At 47.3% G+C, this 21,343-nt stretch overlaps 8 protein-coding genes across 8 annotated transcripts; 4 read left to right on the top strand and 4 right to left on the bottom strand.

The window, feature by feature from the left end:
- Positions 1–690: 690 nt before the first annotated feature.
- On the bottom strand, positions 691–2,488 carry HD556DRAFT_1442994 (tRNA A64-2'-O-ribosylphosphate transferase; the record flags this gene model as incomplete). The annotated part of the gene is made up of 7 exons (XM_041306540.1): positions 691–872; positions 942–1,467; positions 1,522–1,746; positions 1,805–2,036; positions 2,091–2,203; positions 2,251–2,291; positions 2,344–2,488. The coding sequence occupies 7 exons, from the start codon at positions 2,486–2,488 to the stop codon at positions 691–693; spliced, it is 1,464 nt and encodes a 487-aa protein (XP_041160601.1).
- A 3,096-nt stretch (positions 2,489–5,584) lies between these two features.
- On the bottom strand, positions 5,585–6,212 carry HD556DRAFT_434049 (uncharacterized protein). The gene is made up of 3 exons (XM_041310585.1): positions 6,199–6,212; positions 5,933–6,140; positions 5,585–5,846 (listed from the first exon to the last, which is right to left on the bottom strand). The coding sequence occupies exons 2-3, from the start codon at positions 6,044–6,046 to the stop codon at positions 5,661–5,663; spliced, it is 300 nt and encodes a 99-aa protein (XP_041160600.1). The 5' UTR covers positions 6,047–6,140; positions 6,199–6,212; the 3' UTR covers positions 5,585–5,660.
- Positions 6,213–7,873: 1,661 nt separating this feature from the next.
- Positions 7,874–8,528, bottom strand: HD556DRAFT_1197637 (uncharacterized protein; the record flags this gene model as incomplete). The annotated part of the gene is made up of 3 exons (XM_041296310.1): positions 7,874–8,182; positions 8,233–8,346; positions 8,406–8,528. Coding segments are annotated over 3 exons (546 nt in total), but the record flags the coding sequence as incomplete, so codon positions are not given.
- Positions 8,529–8,836: 308 nt separating this feature from the next.
- On the top strand, positions 8,837–10,325 carry HD556DRAFT_1442992 (uncharacterized protein; the record flags this gene model as incomplete). The annotated part of the gene is made up of 6 exons (XM_041306539.1): positions 8,837–9,296; positions 9,346–9,431; positions 9,487–9,720; positions 9,767–10,066; positions 10,116–10,215; positions 10,264–10,325. The coding sequence occupies 6 exons, from the start codon at positions 8,837–8,839 to the stop codon at positions 10,323–10,325; spliced, it is 1,242 nt and encodes a 413-aa protein (XP_041160598.1).
- HD556DRAFT_1432015 (uncharacterized protein) lies at positions 10,326–11,812 on the top strand (the record flags this gene model as incomplete). Its single annotated transcript, XM_041305078.1, has 4 exons — positions 10,326–10,531; positions 10,567–10,798; positions 10,852–11,550; positions 11,663–11,812. The coding sequence occupies 4 exons, from the start codon at positions 10,326–10,328 to the stop codon at positions 11,810–11,812; spliced, it is 1,287 nt and encodes a 428-aa protein (XP_041160597.1).
- A 642-nt stretch (positions 11,813–12,454) lies between these two features.
- HD556DRAFT_1198486 (uncharacterized protein) lies at positions 12,455–12,658 on the top strand (the record flags this gene model as incomplete). Its single annotated transcript, XM_041296329.1, has 1 exon — positions 12,455–12,658. A coding segment is annotated over one exon (204 nt), but the record flags the coding sequence as incomplete, so codon positions are not given.
- Positions 12,659–14,181: 1,523 nt separating this feature from the next.
- Positions 14,182–16,102, top strand: HD556DRAFT_1308128 (uncharacterized protein; the record flags this gene model as incomplete). Its single annotated transcript, XM_041300090.1, has 8 exons — positions 14,182–14,670; positions 14,723–14,842; positions 14,897–14,980; positions 15,033–15,164; positions 15,218–15,325; positions 15,370–15,386; positions 15,409–15,921; positions 15,973–16,102. 8 exons carry the CDS (start codon positions 14,182–14,184, stop codon positions 16,100–16,102), a joined length of 1,593 nt encoding a protein of 530 aa, XP_041160595.1.
- Positions 16,103–19,801: 3,699 nt separating this feature from the next.
- On the bottom strand, positions 19,802–21,302 carry HD556DRAFT_1370303 (serine hydrolase FSH). The gene is made up of 9 exons (XM_041302922.1): positions 21,150–21,302; positions 21,033–21,066; positions 20,933–20,975; positions 20,654–20,877; positions 20,585–20,601; positions 20,494–20,530; positions 20,373–20,434; positions 20,138–20,322; positions 19,802–20,087 (listed from the first exon to the last, which is right to left on the bottom strand). Exons 1-9 carry the CDS (start codon positions 21,182–21,184, stop codon positions 19,966–19,968), a joined length of 759 nt encoding a protein of 252 aa, XP_041160594.1. The 5' UTR covers positions 21,185–21,302; the 3' UTR covers positions 19,802–19,965.
- Between the last annotated feature and the right edge of the window lie 41 nt (positions 21,303–21,343).

The following is a 21,343-nucleotide window of genomic DNA, read 5'->3' as shown; positions in this document are numbered from 1 at the left end:
ATCAATGATTAACCTAACAAGGCATTCTGAGGGTGATGCCTCTTGGCAGGATGCTAATCGTCTATCTCTTAATCATCCTCGATATGCTGAGTATGTCTCTTTAGTACATTCGCTGTCTTTGCTTCTCTTGACCAATGGCATAAAGACAGTGTTCTCTTCTCCCTTATACATGCTACATTCTATCATGTAGACAGCTGTTCCTGACTCACCTCCATTATGCGGCGGAGGTGTACATCGCGGGAAGGTCGATAAACGCGGATCTACTCGTAGGTGTATGTCAAGACCGTGTGTAGGAAGTGGTGCGTCGTCCACCTTTCATCAGTCAATCTAATTTTCTGCGTGAAATAATCTTGTGGATTCGACGACTGCCGTTAGGAGACTCAGTCAAAACCGATGTCAACGCAATCCAGTCTGCGAAGTAACCATCTGATGCACTTCTGAATTCAGGTACGCCCCTCCTCCTCCCATCGCCCCAAATTTAAAACGAGTACTGACCACCTCATTAACATTCACGTAACGCCCGTCGCCAACTCTTCGCATGCGCCCCAGGCGTATCCACCAACCTCTCCCCATTTCCCTCCTCAGGCGCAAATCTCCGATGATGCATTGCTTCCTCAGAACCTTGCTCCAAAGCGCTTTCGCGTGTTGATATTCCAAGAGCCTAAGCCCTGGAAGTATTTTCTCGTGCCTTCATGACTCATCGGGTGATGGGTTTGACACGGCGGATGGGGAAAGGAATTTTTGATGTGAGAGGAGGAATTCGGGGGGCGAGAGGAGAAATTCGTTGACGCGTTTGAGAGTGGTGCGCGAAGGGTTGGCTTGTGGACAACTTGTTATTATCCAGTGCAAGCGAGTTTTGATGTCGTCTTTGGCTTTAATTATTCGAATGCACATCCGTCGTCAATCAACAATTGCTTAGGGGGATAGTTGGCAGGACGTACAAAGGACACCCTCCCGTTCGTACTCATACTCGCCGCAAAATTCCCCTGAATCGTCGAAGAACTTCGTGAGAGCTGCTATGGCGACACCGATACTCGTGTCAGTGCCTGTTTCGCAGGCTATGCAGATGCGACGCGTATTCCGGAGGTGGAGAAAGATAAAGGGCATCACTTGTGGGAGGACGGTGTGTAGGAAGTGATGCTGGCCTTTTTTGCCTTGAGGCGTTTGGATGTATAGGACGCGTGGATGGTCTTTGAGAGCGGGTGGTGCGTGATCTGCGCTGGTTAGATAGACCACTGCAGACTCGTCCCCGAGAGGGGAGGAAAGGTCGTGAATGGTGCATATTGAGAGTCTACCGTGAACGTGTTGAATGGGTATGGGATGAAATGATGCGTTAGAATTTGAATCCGTGCGTGTGGGGAGTGTATTTGGAGAGGATATGAGGGCTTGAACGAGGGTTGGTAGTTCATTACGGTTTGCGCGGAGGAGGGTCTGTTTGTGTTTCCAGAATTGAGCAGGGGTGAGGCCCTGTCGCGTGAATTGTATCAAAAATAACGGCCGAACTTAACGGAGGATACGTACCATACTCCACAGCTCGTGATCATCCCCCGATCCCTGGATATACGCAAAACCTGTGATACGTCTCTCTATACCGTCCAAAACCTGCTTCGAAGCAGATATGCAGATGATAGGGTAGAATCGTCGTTCAGCATCGGTATCAGGAAATTTGGGGAATATAGTGGTGCTGGGCGTTATCCAAATCGGGCGGAGGGGGTATTGCAGTTTCGGGAGTACGTAGAACGAAGTCTACAAATCCACCATTTGAGATACCTAAGACTCGGGGTTAAAAGAGAATAAGACTGACAGCAAGATCATCTGCCCACCCATCTAACTTTTGTTCTATCTGATCATGTTCCTGTGCGCTGACCACCCCAGGTGGAGTGTACAATTTCGTGTTCCAAGCATCCGCGTCCACGTTTAAGTTCGAAATGGTTTTAAGGACGGCTCGATTTATTACTGCACACCAGATTGGAACGGTTTTAGAGAGCGCGTCTGGCATGCGTTTTCCTGCTCTCGTAGAATCCACCAAGAGCAGTCTGAGGCTCACACGTTATACAGTTTGATATCATCGATGTAAGTGGCGCACGAACCCTGCGTGCGCACAAATCAAAGGTAATACGTGTAAATTGGGTCTTCGAAGATTGAAGCTCCAATTTCCGGTGTGTCCGTCGGTGGACTTGAAATATGCGCGCTCGTTTGATGCCTGCAAGAATATTCGTGAGCTGCAACATGGACTGAGAATAGACTTACGGTGTCAGGGTCTGTGTACCATGCCCCGCATCGCATATTGGCTTGTGGATACGTGAGATGAGGACGGTGATCGGTAAGGACGGTGATACTCACGGATGAGGGGAAGTCTGGAGTAAGATCGATAGACTTGGTCTACGAAAGCGGCGTCCTCTGAAATAGAATGGATTCGGTTGTAGAGATCTTGCGATTCCTTCCGTAGCTCGTTTAGGGCTAGCGATGCGCTGTCCTTGTGGCCCATGACTAGGACTCTGGACGTTGGAACTTGTGAACCTCTGGGTGATAAAGCGCTGATGTCGCTTTCCATCCAGGAAGGAGTCGGGGTGTGCTAACATGGATACTTGCCCCATTTGGTCAAGGCGGCTGATCAATCGATAACGGTCGTGTCGCTACCGAGAACGCATTACGTTTTGTTGGTTCGAGAAGTAGTTAACTGGTTTGCTTGTGACAACTTCACCAAACTTTATAATCTGCTCCCACCTGCTCACACGGATGCTGACAAGTAGGTTTCTTGGTAGCTCCGCCACTCCACCATATTCTTCCTCGAAGCCGGGTACTACTTGGACTACCAATGATCATCAAAATGTCATGGTAAACTCTTGCGCATTACTTTGAAAACCTAGGAATATTAATAGGTTACCTATCGACGCAGCCGCCCATATATCATTGGCAACAAGAAGTATCACAGGAGCTTTTGACTGACGAAGACGGAGCGCGTAAATAATGTGCGGATTAATTGACCTTTTTGTCGTCTTTGTGATTGAACAGGGTCCTGCAACACTTGCCGCCTTAACCTCACAGATTCACCACGAAACAGCACCTCCAACATTGCCCGCATGGCGGCCGCAGCTGTCAGAACACATCACCTAAGGTTCACGGCTGGGTGTTATTCTTACATGTTCAACGTTCGGCCCGAAAAAGCCCTGTTAATCGTTCGTTCGTGCTCGGGTAACGCAGCGAGGATTAAAATGGAGTGAAAGTCCCCTCTATCATCTCCATGATGGGCTAAGGCTGACGTGCATGCACATGTAGTATTCTCATTTCCACTATCTCCCACACAACCCGTCTCCGGCCTTATATGGCTTCACAGAAGCGTATGCTGGTACGTCAGCGTTGTAAGGTCAATTAGCGCTCAATCTTGACCTTCTGCACAGTACCTGTGGTTGGGAAGCACATACGGGATACTTCCGTCAAAGACGGGAACTACGTAGGTCTTAGTAAACATCCCTTCAGCTTCACCAAAATGTTAATACATGTGTATGATAGTCAACATCTTAAATGCATCCCTCAAAATCCTATCAACTATTCAATTAAATCGAAGACCCGTTTAGGACTCTGAACCAGGCAGGAAATGTCCTTTTTACATCCACAAGCTTAAGTTGGTCAATCAGCCTGGACTCACGAGTCACCTAAGCCCTTCTGCTGCAAATCAATGCGTTGTTTTGGACACACTCCGGTAGATTAGCGACTAGAGGTTTCCTATTTTAACACATTGCTAAATTTTTCGAAAGGAATTTTCTAAATTGTCATCGTCACTAGCTCGCCTTGAGTGAGCTCAATAAACTGGACGGTCCCGGACCATCTGATGGAGCCGCCATCGCGAAGCTGACCGTTCTATGAATTACGATAACTGATAAGCCGCACGACAGCCGGTGACCCTAACACCATCCTACACATTCGGATCACGACCAAAGCGCCCAAAAGTCTTATTGTCTTCGCACCGTGAGCCCCAAACTTTACCTCTGATAATCTCGGTGTATTTACGGGTATGATGCCCTTCCTGTGGATGCAGTACGATGCGTGCCTAGCCACTCTATGTTCTACCAACGCGATCAAATTACCACAACCACTTGCTGAAAAAAAATTCACCATGAATGAGCTCAAAACACCACTGGATTCCCCTTGCATGTGTCGCACAAAATTGTAGGTTATCGTGCATTCCACAAGTATGATACAGAAAATAATATCTTGAGGCTCAGGAGGGCACCATCCGACCGATCTGGCCATACAACATATGCCGTATACAGGTGCTTGTCGGGAACCTGCCGCCAGTAACCATGTGCATGCACAAACGAACCTCTATTTACCATTACGCAAAATGATTCCACATTTGCCACTGGTGGCCAATTTCTTGTAATGCGATGCCACAAATATCCAACCTGGCATAGCAAATCGAGACCGCCGCACTAGCAGCGTTGTTCCGTTCGTTCCACTCCGTCACCACCCGCGATACTTGGATTCAGGTGGACCCATAAGAGGTATTTGCATCGGGCCTTGTTTTTTTTCGCATATCGCAAGTTCTCCTGACTTGACCTGTGTGGGGACAACATCGCATAGTGATCCTTTGCCAAAATCTGTTAGTCTGGCGTTTCATTGTTTCTTGCTTGGCCTTGCCAGCCGCAACCGTCGTTGTCACCCTCGGAAAAATATGTGAGCCATATTTTTGATAAGCTTCGCCTATCTGAAAGTACAGTACAGTACGTTGTTCCGCGACCCTTTCACCTCTTTTAATTAATATCGCCAAGCCAACATCTAGCCACGGACATGATGAACTTTCCTGAAGTTCAATTCTATTGATAGGGCCTTCGAGCTTCTATTTCGATATTGTGGGTGGATCACCCTTACACCAAGAGATATGGCCAGATGTTACTCTAGCCTCCGCTAGATACCGCTCGGACTATAAAGTGAGCAATCACAAGCACTGGTAGTCACCAACAAAATTTTCACGTTAACCATTGTCTGTTCTCCCTCCAACCACAAGAGCACATGTCTGCCATCTTACCCGTTAGTCTTAGTCGATCATCAGACTGGTTCTTTGTCCAACAACTACTGACGGTGTGGTATTTCACAGGTCCCACACAATGATCCCACCGCAGCTGCCGACTTTTCTGACCACATCATCTGCTTGTGGGACAGTGGCTTGGGGATACCATGTGGCGCATATATCAGTGTTTCAGACCTTTCAAAACATTTGTCGATGCACGGGGTGAATGGGCCGGCAAAATCGGTCATATCATGTGCGTGGGGCGACTGTGGAAGAGCCCCCATGAAACGGGAGAGCGTTGTTCGACATGTCGAGGAAGTGCACTTGCAGGTGAAATACCTCTGCGACCAATGCAGTGCTTCTTTCTCGCGCAAATCTACGCGCAACGGTCATGTTTTCAAGTCGCATTCATACGCGTCCTAGTAGGAAATTCTTACGTTTTGTGCATATATTTTGTTGGACTGTCTGCGACGCTGTACGTTAGTGTACCACCCTAGTATATATGTATATACATTATCACATTCGGTCACCAGTCTTGGACAATGTATTAATATTTAACCACAGTATACATCGCAATGCCCCAAACCACAAAACAGCTGCTCATGGATATGGTTGCTGATTACTGCAGCGAATGATAGTCCTTCTCGGGTCATGACCAACCTGGTGAGGAAATGTCATGAGTGGTGCATATTGAGAGTCTACCATGAACGTGTTGAATGGGTATGGGACGAAATGACGTGTAAGAATTTGAATCAGTGCGGGTGGAGAGTGTATTTGGGAAGGATGTGAGGGCTTGAACGAGGGTTGGTAGTTCATTACAGTTTGCGCGGAGGGTCTGTGTTTCCAGAATTGAGCAGGGGTGAGGCCCTGTCGCGTAAATTGTATAAAAAATAACGGCCGAACTTAATGAAGGATATGTACCATACTCCACAGCTCGTGATCATCCCCCGATCCCTGAATATATGCAAAACCTGTAATGTGTCTCTCCATACCATCAGATATGCAGATGCATAGGGTAGAATCGCTGTTCAGCATCGGAATCAGGGAATTTTGGGAATATTGTGGTGCTGGGCGTCATCCAGATCGGGCGGATGGGGTATTGCAGTTTCGGGAGTACGTAGAAAGAAGCCTACAAAGCCACAATTTCAGATGCCTAAGACTCAGGGTTAAAGAAGAATAAGACTGACAGCAATATCATCTGCCCACTGATCTAACTTTTGTTCTATCTGATCATGTTCTTGTGCGCTGACCAGTGACCGCCCCAGGCGGAGTGTACAATTTCGTGTTCCAAGCATCCGCATCCACATTTATGTTCCGAGTGGTTTTGAGAACGGCTCGATTTATTACTGCACACCAGATTGGAACGGTTTTAGAGAGTGCGTCTGGCATGTGTTTATCTGCTCTCATAGAATCCACCAAAAGCAGTCTGGGGCCCACGCGTTATACAGTTTGATATCGTCGATGTAAGTGGCACACGAACCCTCTGTGCGCACAAATCGAAGGTAATACGTGTAAATTGGGCCTTCGAAGATTGAAGCTCCAGTTTCCGGTGTCCGTCGGTGGAAAATATGCGCATTCATTTGATGCCTACCAAGGTGGATTCGATATTCGTGAGCTGCAACATGAATCAAGAGTAAGGAGAATTACAGTATCACGGTCTGTGTACCATGCTCCACATCACATGTTAGCTGGTAGACGCGTGAGGTGATGACGGTGACACTCATGGATGAGGGGAAGTCTGGCGCAAGATCGATAGACTTGGTCTATGAAAGCGGCATCCTCTGCAATGGAGTGAATTCGGTTGTAGAGATCTTGTGATTCAACCTTTCGCAGCTCACTAAAGACTAATGATGCGCCGTCCTTGTGGCCCATGACTCTAGGCATTGGAACTCGTAAATCTTTGGTCAGGTGATAAGGCGCTGATCGATCATCTTGCTCATCTATGCACTACACGGCGAGTTAGCGCTCAAAGGGATAGAGTCATTGGTCGACGTGGGTAATGGACAATGGGGCTATGGTGTGTACTACGAAAAAGTGTCTATGTTCTGACGGAGCTTTTGACGAGGCAAACTGTAGGCAAGTGTTTGAGTGTTTGGGTGTCGGGCTGATCCGGCCCGAAGCATGAATTTCAACCAAAGGATCAAGGTGAGCTGTGTGGGTGGGTGGACCCGATCAGATCACCTGTGATAGCGACCGTAGGAAGCAATCACCGGACAAATGTTTGGTGTACACGGCAAAACACGTAATTTGCAGACCAAACATAGCGCGGGAAGGATAATCTACATGTACGGCAGATGCCAACCTCGGTGTATTCTGAGCGAAATTCATATAAAATCAAAAACTATGTGTCTCACACCACTTTATGGATAGCTTGTCAATGTCATGGGAAATCACCAATGGAACATCGTGGTAACATCATCATTAGGTGATTTGGAGATCGTACACATGGTGACCCCTGGTTGTCAGTCATATATAATAGCACTTGTATAGTCGATATCTTGAGCCGTGAGTCTGTTGGATGTTAGCCTTATGTATTCTTAATGTACATTGTATATCGCTAGGAGGTCCATAGGAGGAAAACAAATCATTATAACATATCATCGAAGTTTGCCAGGATCAAAACATATGAACACGCGCTCAATGAGTGTCCAAGTAATGTTAAAACTACATTTTACATTTCAAGTATTCACAATACATGCTATGGAACGACACAATTTAACATGATATGCAGTATATATACCATCAATCAACTGAGAACAAAGGCTCAGGATGGAAAAGCATTGCGTGAGTACAAAACTCGGCCCATATTTGCTCAAGTAAACCCTCGCAACTGTGATCCACACCTAATACACTTGCAGCTCCGTCCTCAAGCCACTGTTCAATGAACCGGCCCTGGAGGGGAATTCTCGCGTCCCACGTCAACCAACTTCCACTTGGGAAGTCTGGGTAAGTAGCTACAAAAGCGTACCAGAATGCGTCGCGGCCCCACGTCCAATGTTGTGAATCCGACGGTATGTTAACCAGCCAGCGCTGGATCTGCTCTAACAACCTTGACCAATGGCAAGAATCCGTGGGGTTGAAATCGGACGGCAAAGGGAGGAATGTTATGGGTATGTCGACATGCCGGTTGTAAGGCTCTAGTTCGTGTCCGCTATCACTCACAGCAGCAACCTGAAATCATTAAAATTGTTGAATTTCACAAGAGAAAGTTGTGCACATACGTTTTCGGATATGGAACCCTCACTGGTAGGATAGCCGTCCAAAGCAAGAGACTCTATGACCGGTGTTGTGAATGAGCTATACTCCTCTGCAATTGAAACGGAAATTTGGATCGGCTAAAATGGAAATAAGAAATGTTAGCAAATCAGTCTGTAAGGTCAGGAGGGGGCAGTACAACAACGCTGTGAACAAGGTGCCTCGGAAGAGTACCTGAAAAGCAGACACCAATGCACAAAGGCTGTATGGACGCGTCTTGTGTGTGTCGCACCGCACGAACTGTTGGATATAATGTTACTGTGAGTGGTGTCATATGGGCCCAGTTTGTTGTGCTTGAAAACTCGCAATGATTCATTCGAGAAGTTGGAGTTCGCAGAATGAAGCGCTTACATTTGGCACGTGATCAATGGACTTTGCAAGATTCGACGCTGACTTGAGTCGTCGACCAGCAGCGATTATGAGTGGGATACCTATCGATGGAACAAGTGAGTATTTTAAAGAGTGTTATGTGTTTAAACTCTCACATGTGTAGTTTTTAAATACTGCGGTACGACACGCACTCGTGTTATCTGCACGGTCTGTCCCCCAAACAAGAACACATTCCGGATAATGGAGCGCAGGCACGTCAAGTCTCATTGCGATAGTGCCATTCACAAGCGGCACGTTACTCTCAGACGTTCTGGGAGAACCTATGTGTCCAAACCTCGACAGCCGGAGAGTCCTGCCCTCGATGACTTCAATATGGAAGTCGACCATAGCTCCGGATCTTTCCAGCACGACGCTGATGGCCAATATGAACCCGGGGATCCCAGCAACGAATCCGACAGTGGGCAGCCAGCACCGATATTGGCACGCGTTGAAGATGAATCAATCCCCTTGTCCGAACTATGGGATGTGGGATTGCATCGTGATACCTACGAGATCAGCGGGGGACGGGATTTTTTTGATGAATTTAAGGCTTCGCTACTCGACAATGGTCAACTTCTCAGGATGCCTCTTGCTCCTCTCAAAGATGAGATGGGCTCTCAAGATGTTGACTCGGAGCCTGATTTCGGGATCGAGTTATTGTGTCAGTTGTCCGTATGGCAGGTTCGTTTGCGTTATTGACACGATTTCAGGCGAATCAGAAATTCCTACCAATCCCGGCTCGATACACGAGAAAGTTAAGCATGGGAGTCCGTACTATCCTTGGTCATCGAAGGGAGTAAGTTTCATTTGTTGTTGTTTCGGATGTTGATGATATTCATTATCTTTCAAAGCACTTCGTGACATCGCTTTTGTTCAGTTCGGCGCGGCTGCCCTTTTCAGAAGCACAGAAGAGAGCTGTTCTTAGCTGGGCCAGGGACCTTGGTGCTCGCGACGTCCCATCTCTCCGGGCTATTAAGCAATCAAACGAGCGCATCCACGGACTTGTTGGGAATCCGACGCGCAAAGTCACATCTGCGTCCGGCAATATATTTTATATCAACGATATCGGACATGCGATTGCAAAGGTAAAGTAAGAGTACGACGACTACCTACTCTAACTATATACTTCAGGATTATGCAAACCCACTCACTCGCTTTTCGATGCTGGACTATCCGGAGGACGGAGGAGCGGGAATGTCTCAAGTTTGTCATGGGCAGAAGATGCTGCTAGAGGTACCATCACCTCCGGCAGCTCGTGTGGATGGCAACATTTACTTTGTCCATGAACTTCTGCAAGAATGCTCGGGAGACTATTTTGTCCCCGAGCGCTTTTTTAATGCTTCATATGATCCATTGAACCCAGGGCGCTCACACGGTCCAGGCCAGCAGAAGGAGTTATATGCTATGGGCCGTGCTGTGAAATATACAGATGTACTTTGATTTGGCTGATACGGCGACAGCATGCTGACACGTCAGCTAGGCTGGTTTTATTGTCAGTGATGAACAAGAAGTTGTACCGGTTTCGATCTTCAGGCGTTCATTCGAGGATATTGCGGGTGAGCTCACATGTGGGGTTACAGGTAGGTTTACATTCGAAGCAAGCGATGAACTACTTAGTATAATTCTAGCATCGTCTGAAAAATATCTTAAGCTTGTACCACACCCACTCCGTGAAAAAGCGAAGGGTTGAATGGTGTATTCGGTCCCTCTGATCATATTTATGGATGATGTTTCCGGGAATGTTTCAAAACAGTGGAACAAGCACCACGCAATCTACATGTCGAATGCCAACTTGCCTCGTGAGATGCTGGAGAAGGAATTCCACGTTCGTTTTGTAACGTCATCTCCGCACGCTGCGCCAATGGAATTAATGCATGCTATGAGGGAATCTATCGAGTGCGTGTTCTCTGCTGTTCATAACATTTTGTTAGCTTAAGTATGAGTAGCAATGCGGCAGAGTCAGGGATCATTGCATGGGACTGTAAATTTGATGAGGAAGTTATGCTTATTCCTTCTGGACTCTTCATCGCCGGAGACAATCCAATGCAGGCGGAAGAATGTAGTCACGCAGGGTTGAACTGTAATTACTTTTGCAGGACCTGCCATGTTGGTGGCACGAAAGAATACAAGGAGTCGGAGGTTGGTTACAACAGTATTTTTGTGGTATGTTATCCAGACAGAAAGACAGCTATTTGCTGATCTAGCGAACGAGACAGGAAGGAAGCCTCCGAACACCCAAAGAAACAACATCGCAAGTCTGTCAGCAATTTGAGACGGCATTATGTTCGGGAGCTGCAGGGAAGATTGCAGCTGCCACAACGTCAACTGGAATTCGTGACTCTCTTTCGTCTTCACTCATTAATACACTGGTAGAATTGGGCAAAAAACTGCGAAAACGAGACGCAGGACAGTCAGCTTTAGCAGAATCTGAAGTTCGTGCTAAGCTGGAGAACGAGCTCGAGCATTTGTTGCAAAGCAGGACACACCATGATGCGATAAACCCTCTTCTTGGGATGAACGGACTCAATATTCACCTCGACACTCCGACCGAGATTCTTCACACTGTTTTACTTGGCGTTGTGAAGTATTTCTGGGGCCAGACTGTCTTTCTACTCGAGAAAGCAAAACTACTCGCCGTTTTTCAGACGCGTCTCGCCTCATTGGAAACGGATGGCTTGAATGCGCCATCCTTGAATGCTGACTACATTTGTCACTATAAAGGGGGCTTGATCGGCAAGCATTTCAAAAGTCTCGCACAGGTTATGCCATTCGCTGTATATGACCTTGTTCCGAAGAGCGTTCTCGATGGGTGGACTGCAATCGGAGAATTGGTTGTCCTCATTTGGCATACAAAAATCGACGACACTGAAAGCTACTTGGCAGCGCTCTCTCGAAAAATCGGCGACTTTCTCAATGTTACCGCACAATGTGCTCCCAGTATCTTAATCAGCAAACCAAAGTTTCATTTTTTGGTTCACCTCCCAGCATTCATCCGACGCTTTGGACCTGCGATTGTTTTCTCTACAGAACGCTACGAATCCTTCAATCATGTCTTCCGGCTTACATGCATTTTCAGTAATCGACGAGCTCCAAGTCGGGACACGTGTACTACATTTGTTCACAATGACACTATCAAGCACATCGCCACGGGTGGGTATTGGTATGATGCTGATGTAGAACAATGGGTTCAAGGAGGCCCGCAGGTTGTCACCTACCTCGAAGACCATCCTGAACATGGCCGACTGCTTGGGATTCCCAACAAAAATCTGGCAGATCCAGGTACGCTTTATCAAGCAGTCTCATCCGAAGTTCCACAGATTGACCATGCTATGGAAGGCACAGGTGCAATTTCGACAACTGGAAGGTCTAAGCGCGATTCCATTCCATGGGAAATGACTCGTTGCGCAAAAATACTCAAGGCAAACTGTTTTAAAAGTCCTTCTCACACTCATTACTACCAGGGGATTTCAGTTGTGACTGGCGAGCATGAACGTTCGCAGGTGGATGGGCATGTTATCTTTCGAGACACGGACTCGGAGAAGGTGCGTTTTCGCTTGTTATATCATTGCCAGTGAAACACTAACTGGCTATTTACTACTACTAGACTCGTATTGGACGCATCCGCGAAATCTTGATCTCGACAACGACCCAACGCGCAGTTGCATTTGTTGCTCTCCAAGTCTTTTCCGTCATGCCTGCACGCCACCCTTTGCTTCACCTGCCGTGCCTTGTGCTTACCGATGAGGAAGTAGCAGTGTCAGGAATGGTGAGCCTTCCTGCTTCCTATGCGTTTCCTTTGAAATTCAAGTTGCATTGCAGGATATTGTGTGTGCAGTGAACCTTCAGCACAATTGTCTCGATGCGAAGTGTACAAACTTGTCTACTAAGCATGTATGGCAGGAACGGACACAGACTGACCAAACGACAAGTATCGTGGAACACCAACCATCACCGCACTATCTCCTCAACACATTCTCCATCCACAACTACCAGCATATCCATTCTTTTCTCCCGGAATCGCTTTGCGAGACGCCACTACGAGTCGCAGATCCTGGAGCTGTCCGAAAAGCCGCTGTGAAACAGATGCAAGGAAAGAGATTAGCGAAAAAAACTGGAGGAGAGGCGGCAATCCCGCCCAATGACGAAGATGGCGCACGGCCTGCGTTTGATCACGGGCCCAAGAAACAGGCTAATAAGGCCAAAACAACAGGAAAGAAGCCCGTTCAGCCTGCAACACGCACCAAGGGAGCTAAAGTGGGAACTCCGCAGTATCACCCACCCACTTTCTCACCACCTGTCCAAAATGACAGCACATCCCGGACACCCTTCCAACCCACATCAAGCACTGGAAGTGTTGCGCACCTCCCTCTCCAACCACAACCTCATTCTTATCCACCTGCTCAATACTTTGCCCCCCTCACTGTTCCATCGCAACTTGCTGGTGCTTCGAGTTCATTCCCAGCACACCGATCGCAGCCAACGTTTGCGCCACCCCCACAGATATCTCCTTCAAGTTGGCCATCTCAGGCGCCTTCCTTTCCCGCATACTCTAGTCACAATCATTTTAGTTCTATAATCCACTCCATCCCACCTGTTCGAGTACCTACTGCTCATGAATCATTGTATCCCGCAGTCCCAGAAACTTATTCTCGCCAGTCAGGTCCTTATTATCCACCTCCTCATTATTTCCCCCCCTAGTTGTTTGTAATATCATGACATGGCTCTCATTGCGCCAGAATAACACTTATCTTTTAGCCAAGATGTGACTGAGAGAAAACCTTCTTCATAAACCGGCAAGCGCAATTCGTCTATTTTTTCTTGGCGGGGGTGCTGAACTGACATCACGACTTCATACCAAACAGTGCCGAATTCTTTGCCGGGTTGACTTCATCGCTAAAACAACATGCGTGCATTTTTTCGAAACCCTCCTCGTGAACAGGCAAGTGCAATTCGTCTATTTTTTCTTGGTGGGGGTGCTGAACTAACATCACGACTTCATTGCTCAAACAACACGCGCGCATTTTTCGACCCCCTCATCAACCCTATCTTACACCAGAACAACACTTGTTTTTTCAGCCAAGATGTGAGAGAAGACCCTCCTCATAAACCGGTGAGTGCAATTCATCTATTTTTTCTTGGCGGGGGTGATGAACTGACATCATGACTTCATACCAAACAGTGTCGACTTCATCGCTCAAACAACACACACGCATTTTTTCAAGACCACTGGCGAGTGCAATTCATCTATTTTTTCTTGGTGGGGGTGCTGACATCACAATTGCATCGCTCAAACAACACGCGCGCATTTTTTCGAGACTCGGACCCTCCTCATGAACAGGCCAGTGCATTTCATCTATTTTTTTTGGCGGGGGTGCTACTTGTCCCATCTCTGAATCTGCTGTACCACTCGTCTCACCAACTTTGAGTTCACTGATCTTGACTTGTGGCGTTGAGCCCACACTTGCGTGGGAAGTGTTGTTAACACCGAAGAAAATCAAAACCTGACTTCTGTGTTCAGTTCAGTTGACCCCAAAGGACCACTCAAGATGATGTTGAACCGTTTTCCACTTCGCTCGACATCTGGGAGCTCCCAGCGGGCAAGCAGTGTTGGTCCCAGACCACAAGGACAGGGCTTGGCACCACCCCAGGATGGTAGACCTCGTGGTCGCTCACTGCTCGGTTCTGACGCAGGCCTCTCGACCCGCTCTGGTCCCACTGCAGGTCGCAGAGGTGTCAGCTCGAACTCTCGACCCCAAGCGGCACGTAGGCAGGGTCATCAACAGAGTTCTACATCTACGTCAGAATCCCAGGTTATTCCGACCATCACCTCATCACGCCCGATTTCTCCCGCCGGATCGTCTGATATTGACCAACCTATCAGTGCGGATGTTAACGCGGGTGTTCGGCGTCGACGGAATTCTAGTGTTGATGCAATGCAACTCACCCCAAGGCGCACCAAGCGGCTCAAAACACATGCCCAACAACTTGCCACTGATCACGGAGTACCTTTGAAGAAACTACTAGCATTTATTGAGGTACAGTACTCTACTTTTCCGTTATTTCCTGGCTTGATTCAGCGTCACACAGAATGGTAATTTGTTCCATATGCTTCTTGAGTTGAGGGCCGGCCAACTCAAACGAGAAGAAGAGAACGAAGTAAATGTCTTGCAGGATCTAGAGAAATTACTCACCTCAAAGGATTTCGAGGTGCGACTGATGGTCTTTTCTTCGTGTGGGTCTGTGATTGACTACACATGATAGAGTGCACTAAAGGGCCGCCTGACTGCTTGCATGCTATCCCCCAACCTAACCGCATATGTGACCGACACACAGCAACATATCATGGTAGGTCAACATCCTTTGATTTTACCCCAATTTTTCACCGTTTTGAACGTAGGACTTCATCAAAGAGCACGGTGATCTTTTCAAGATTTCCGAGGGCCTCTTTGATGACAATGAGTTGCGTGCGCTACTGAGCAAATTGGTCACGCGACTTTTGGCGACCATCCGTGGCGCCATCAAGACCACGGTAAGTATATTTCGAACCAACGATAATACTCGCTGAGGTCTCTCTGTCTACAGCTAACCACATCAATCAGCAAAAGATTGAGCATCATGGACGCCCTCAAACCAATCATACATAGCGGCATGGAGGTTGATTCTTCGCACTGGACAAGATTTGCATTCTTGGTATGTGTCTTCGAACGTCTAATATGACATTTATTTACTTTAAGTTAGCGGCGATGTCTTCGTATGTTCTTGATTGGTGTCAGTGACCACGAAAAAATCGCCCTCAAGGATCTCTTCTCCCCCTACCTCATTCCCTCACTTCATCCAGATCTTCAATGCCACATAATGAGCCAGCTCCACGTCGACATCCAACAGCTGGCGGAGGAGTTCCAACAGAGCCACCCAGACCTCGTCTTTGGGCATCAAGATGAATCCCCTGACACCACCAATAATAATGCGAACAACCGTGACAACACCCAAGTAGCGGACTCGGAAGAGCATGTGGGTCCAAACACAGATGCGGATGCGGATGTGGACGCGGACGCGGACGGGATTGCGGATGCGGATGCAAACTTGGATGCGGACGTGGACGCACACGCACACGCGGATGACGATGATGGCGCTGATTCTGGCTTTGGACTTCAAGGCTCTCCCCCCAAGTGGAACAAACAGAAGTTCTGGAACTACGTCGATGCAATGCTAGAGCAAGTTCGTGACAGTGCATACCGTGAAACAGGCACTCGTTCTGGCTCGAAGTATGAAGACGCATACCGCAAGTACGTGATATGCAGCCCACCTGTTTGTTTATCCAATTGACCAATGCACAGGGCAATGATCGAAGTTCTCCAGCTTGATTTGCAGGAATTCCCTGGTCGCCGCAAAGGTCCGACTGTCATGAACTTGAAGGTTATGCAGCCTGTGTGGCAGGATACAATTCAGAAGAATCTCTTATGGTGAATTTAAACGCTCTTTCGCACTTAATAGATCTAGCTATAGTATTCACTGTTAATTGTCATTGTCCATTCTTTGCTATCGTTGAATTGATGTTGCGTTGTTTTCTATCCGTTCCGTTCTGAGATCTGAGTATCCACAACACCGAAAGCTCAACTGGAAGAGGTACATGTCATGTATCATGGATATACGATGTATGTATTTCATACATCCTCTAGAATGCCGTGTTGGATATGCGGGTACAGATATAATCCATACATCCCCATGAATACACCTACTTAGCATTTTCGGCTGACTATAATATTGACATGTCGCTATGGATATCACACCTTTGGCGTCCGTAGAGACAGAAATTGTATCTTGGGAAAAAGATCGTATCAGTACGTCACCTGCATCCTGCAGAAGTCACCGAGACGTTGAGCCACTGAATGTTTCTGAACATACACAACGTAAATGCTAATTATATAACGTGATGGTTGTGCGAAAACCATAAAAATAATACACCTCAGATCTTGAACGAACGCTTGCCATTTTTGACATAGGGCTTACAAATTGTGTGGCTTGCCGTGTAGTTTTGTCGTCTTTTGGTTCTTGTTGGATACTATTTGTCTCACACTTTTGATCGGGGAGTGGCGGGGTGAGGATGGTAAGTGCCTTAGTACTCAGGCCTCAGGGCGAGGTGGTGGTAAGAAGCTGCACCACTTCGCTTATTCGCACACACTAATGCTAATCCGGCCGAGGCACGAGGCCGGCTTAGATAGTCATCCATCCAGGGCTCCGAGGAGGTGTGGAAACGTACTACCCCATTTGGTCAAGGCTGGTACCATAATGATTACGTTAAACTTGTTGGTCTGAGAAGCCTAGTCTGACTACTAGTCGACTATTAGCTAAACTTGAACTAGAAGTGGAGTTTCTTGACTCGGACTCCGCTAGAAGTTCTTCCTCGAAGTCGGGTACTAGCTAGTACTTGGACTGGTTCAAATCAGACAGTAGATCAATTTTGTGACGGAAGTAGAGAGGGATAGGGAGCCGATGGCCAGCAGGTGAGATACTTCGTAATCATATCTGGATCTGTGAGTTATGTGTTAATCTTCTATCACACCAAGGTGGCTATTCGTTTGCATGAATCTTGAAGGGATCTCAGAGTCTCAGACTCAGCAAGATCCTCGACTGTGTTGGCTTCTCCCGCGTGACGTTCTATAGAATCAAGAAGCTCTACAACGACACTGGCGATGTTGTCACTGAGCCAAGCAGCCAATACACTGGTCGTCCATGCGTTTTCAATCTCGAAGACCTCCATTACCTTCTAGAACTTATCCGTCACCGTCCTGATTGGTTTCTCGATGAGCTGACAACACTTATACGTCACAATCGCTACATCTCCGTCCATTATTCTACAATTCATCGAGAGCTCTCATAGGCTGGTATCTCACTCAAAAAACTCCGCAGGATCGCTAAGAAACGCAACGAAGATGTCCGTGTAGACTTCAAGCGGCAGATGGCGCAATATTTACCAGGTTGTTCATCGATAAGACATCAAAGGATGAACGGACAATTCGGAGGTTTGGGAGAGCCAAGAGGAGCCAATATACAAGCATGAGGGGTGCATTTGTTCGCGGCGCTTCACAGTAGTTGCTGATTTGACAATGGGTGGAATCGTTGCAGGATATGTTCTTGAAGGCAATGAATACCTTCGTTCGGCCCCAAAGTTCTGCTGAAGGATTTGTGTGACTCCTCGAGCAACGCAGCGAGGACCAAAAGTCCCTCTTCTATCATCTCCATGATAGGCTAAGGCTGACGCGCATGCACATCTCCACCGTCTCCCACACAATGCATTTCCGATGATATCCGGGGTCAATCAGCGCTTGGACAGCGCCTACGGTTAGGAAGCACATTTACCAAAGGTGGGACTACGTAGGTCTTAGTAAGTATTCATCCCTTCGGCTCCATAAAAATTTCAATACGTTCAAATGAAGTTTCATCCTTATTAACAGATTGATCAAATCGAAGGCCCGGTTAGATGGATTCTGTGAGCCTTCTCTTTACATCCGCAAGAAATTTTCTGTCTCCATTATTATCTCACCAGTGAGCTCAATGAACTGGGCGCACTTGGATGATGGCATCTGATGGTGCCGACATTGCGAATCTGACTCCTGACCGTTCCATGAATCACGATAGCTGATAAGCCATACGACAGACGGTGAACAATACCGACCCACACCATTGGATCACAATCAAAGCATCAAAAGTCTTGTAATATGATGCGTGCCTCGCGACTCTATGTCCTACCAATGCGATAATGTGATTCCGTTCATTCCACTCCGTCGCCACCCACGATACATGGATTCAGGTGGACCCATAACGTTTTGTATCCGCATGGGGCCTTGTTTTCTCCGCTTATCACAAGTTCTCCGACTTGACCTGCGTGGGGACAATATCACATAGTCATCCTTTGTCAAAATCTGCTAGTCTGGCGCTTCATTGGGTTTCTTGCTTGGCCTTTTCAGCCGCAATCGTCGTCACCCTTGGAAAAATACGTCAGTCAGAATTTTGATAAGCTGCACCCATCGGAAAGCACGATACGTTGTTTTACAACCCTGTCACTTCTTTGATTAATATCACAAAGCTGCCATCTAGTATCAGACACGAGGAATTCATCGAATTTTTTTTGATGACTTCAATTCTAATCATAGGGCATGCCTCCGTCAAATACTTCTCGGACTATAAAGCAATAATCACAAACACTGGTAGTTATCAACAAAACTTTCTCGTTGTTGTCTAATCTCCCTCCTGTCGCGAGAGAACATGTCTGCTTTCTTATCTGTCAGTCTTGACCGATCATCATACCTGTTCTCTGTCCAACAACTAAAGATGGTTTGGTATTTCACAGGCCCCACACAATGATCCCACCGCAGCTGCCGACTTTTTTGACCACATCATCTGCTTGTGGGACAGTGGGGGAATACCATGTGGTGCATATATCAGTGCATCGAACCTCCCAAAACATTTGTCGATGCACGGGGTGAACGGGCCGGCAAAATCGGTCATATCATGTGCATGGGACGACTGTGGAAGAGCCCCCATGAACCGAGAGAGCGTTGTTCGACATGTCGAGGAAGTGCACTTGCAGCTGAGATATCTCTGCGACCAGTGTGGTGCTTCTTTCTCGCGCAAATCTACGCGCAACGCTCATGTCTCTAAATCGCATCCACACGCATCCTAGTAGGAAAATCTTACGTTTGGGTGCATATATTTTGCTGGACTTCTGGGAACGGTCTGCGATGAACATTTCCTGTAAATTCAAGTGTACCACCCTAGTGTATATGTACGTTATCGCACTCGATCACGAGTCCCGAACAAAGTACTTCACAATGTATTCATGTACATGTAGTATCGTTTTGTATACATGATGGCATTTTATCCTGATTTTTATACCTACATACTCCATCCACATTAGTGATGTTGGAGAACACAGTCGAGTTTATCATGGCGCTAGCTCTCCGAGCAATATCAGCGTCACTAGAACCTAATCCTGCCACTCCTGTGCGGACTTTTATCCACGTTAAGCACTGCAACCCCAGAATGAATTTAGCTGGCGCCAGCTTGAAGGTTCTAATTGAGATGACTGGTCCTCACAAATAATCTTCTACAGGGCTTAACGAACGATTCAAAAAAACGAACTTTGACTCAGCCCAAGATCCATTGTTGGTAGATCAGAATTTGGAATTTGAATTCACTGACAAACTGCAGTCTCATTGGCTTTGTGATGTCCTACTCTCGAAAGCCACCTATTTGCGCTTGTGTGAGGTATAGCATTTCTATCGCGTAGCTCTAGTACAGTCCAAGGTATTATTTGAGACGCTGGTGTATCAATCGTCGGAGGTAGGCTGAATGATATTTCTCGGTTCCGGGGAAGGAATTGCCCCAAGAGGATTAGTCAAGTAATTGCGGATGAATTCCCTCCAGTTGGCTTTCGAGGGCACAAAATGACCTTTGTAGGGTGTCAGAAACGAGTCACAGCGCAAGGTAGAATCGGCTGACCGCCATCATGCTCCTCCAATCTCTTGTTCTGTGAGAGATCAAGTAGACCCTTCGAGCGCTCCTCAATGACAATGACATCATTTCTCCCGAGAACGTGCAGGGTTGGTGTAGAATATGATGTCCCAAAAATATCTGCACTGGGAGACCCGGGTGCTTTGAAGCCTGAGACGGCTACACAGAATTTGCTAAGTCAAGGTTGAGCACTTGTATCTCTTTGGTAGGACACGTTACGTACAAAGGCGGGTGAGGAGCCTCTCCGTCAACAAGAAAGGGAGGGTACGAATGAGGCTGCTCTAGCTGAAGAAGGATGAAGCCTTGAGAGTCAACAGGTACGATCACATCGCGAATATACACACGAGAGCGGCAAGCAGAGCAGCCATAGCTGCTCCTTGACTTTGGTTTCACCGATAAGCCAAACGGCATCAAAGATGGACAGTGAAAGATTACCTGAAGCCAAACACACCCTACGACCAATTCATTTTAGCTCAATGTGTGATATTCAGGGGACATGCTCACATCATATCGATCACGCTGAAGAATATCTCTCAGAAGGAGTATAGATTCTTCTAACCCGTGGGCGATTGTTTTCTCCGGATTAGTTTTCCACCAAGCTCGGGGCATAGTTGAAGGATCAGATAATGTCGCGTTCGCCTCTGAGGCTCCGAGAGCTGCCAACGAAGCTGCAGACGAGGCGCCATTGAGGTCAACAGGAAGTAAGACAATGGGTCCGTCGATGAATACTATGTCCGCCTGTTAACCTGTACATCGGAATGGTTACTTAGATTCCAAGCGTACCCATTTCAATGTCTTTTCCCATCGATTTCCTCAAGGCCCCAAGCTTTGATGAATCGGCCTGTAAGATGGCGATGGGATACCAAAATACGGGGATACTTACGCGTTTACTGAATATACTTGCATTTTGCGAGTGCCTGAGGAAGTGAATCAGTCATCCATATATGCTGCTCAGCCAGTGGTGATTCGTAAACTCATCAGAGTATGAACTGGTACTTACCCATGCAGCATTAGCACCTTCGTTGGAGCAGCCATCACTGTTAGTTCGCCTCTTGTTTCGTTTAATAAGACCTGTAGGCTGTAGGATGACAGCCGTTCCGTCTACGTTATAAGAGCGTGTATGCAGTCAAAGTTCAAACGTTCGGGCACAAGGTCTATCGGTCTTCGCCTGAATATCGGCCGGGCCGGTCAGAG

This window comes from Suillus plorans, assembly GCF_016647745.1.
Source record: "Suillus plorans strain S12 chromosome Unknown HD556scaffold_26, whole genome shotgun sequence".
In the NCBI taxonomy this organism is placed as follows: Eukaryota; Fungi; Basidiomycota; class Agaricomycetes; order Boletales; family Suillaceae; genus Suillus; species Suillus plorans.
This window is presented reverse-complemented; position numbering and strand designations above follow the sequence as displayed.

Excerpts from the sequence above, each read along its gene's own strand:
- HD556DRAFT_1370303 (XM_041302922.1), bottom strand. The coding sequence starts at position 21,184 with ATGGCTGCTCCAACGAAGGTGCTAATGCTGCATGG. Across the intron at positions 21,067-21,149 it reads AAGGTGCTAATGCTGCATGG|GCACTCGCAAAATGCAAGTA; the intron begins GTAAGTACCAGT and ends TCACTTCCTCAG. Across the intron at positions 20,088-20,137 it reads ATTGGAGGAGCATGATGGCG|GTCATTTTGTGCCCTCGAAA; the intron begins GTCAGCCGATTC and ends CACCCTACAAAG.
- HD556DRAFT_434049 (XM_041310585.1), bottom strand. The coding sequence starts at position 6,046 with ATGCTGAACAGCGATTCTACCCTATGCATCTGCATATCTGATGGTATG. Across the intron at positions 5,847-5,932 it reads ATCACGAGCTGTGGAGTATG|ACCCTCCGCGCAAACTGTAA; the intron begins GTACATATCCTT and ends CTGGAAACACAG.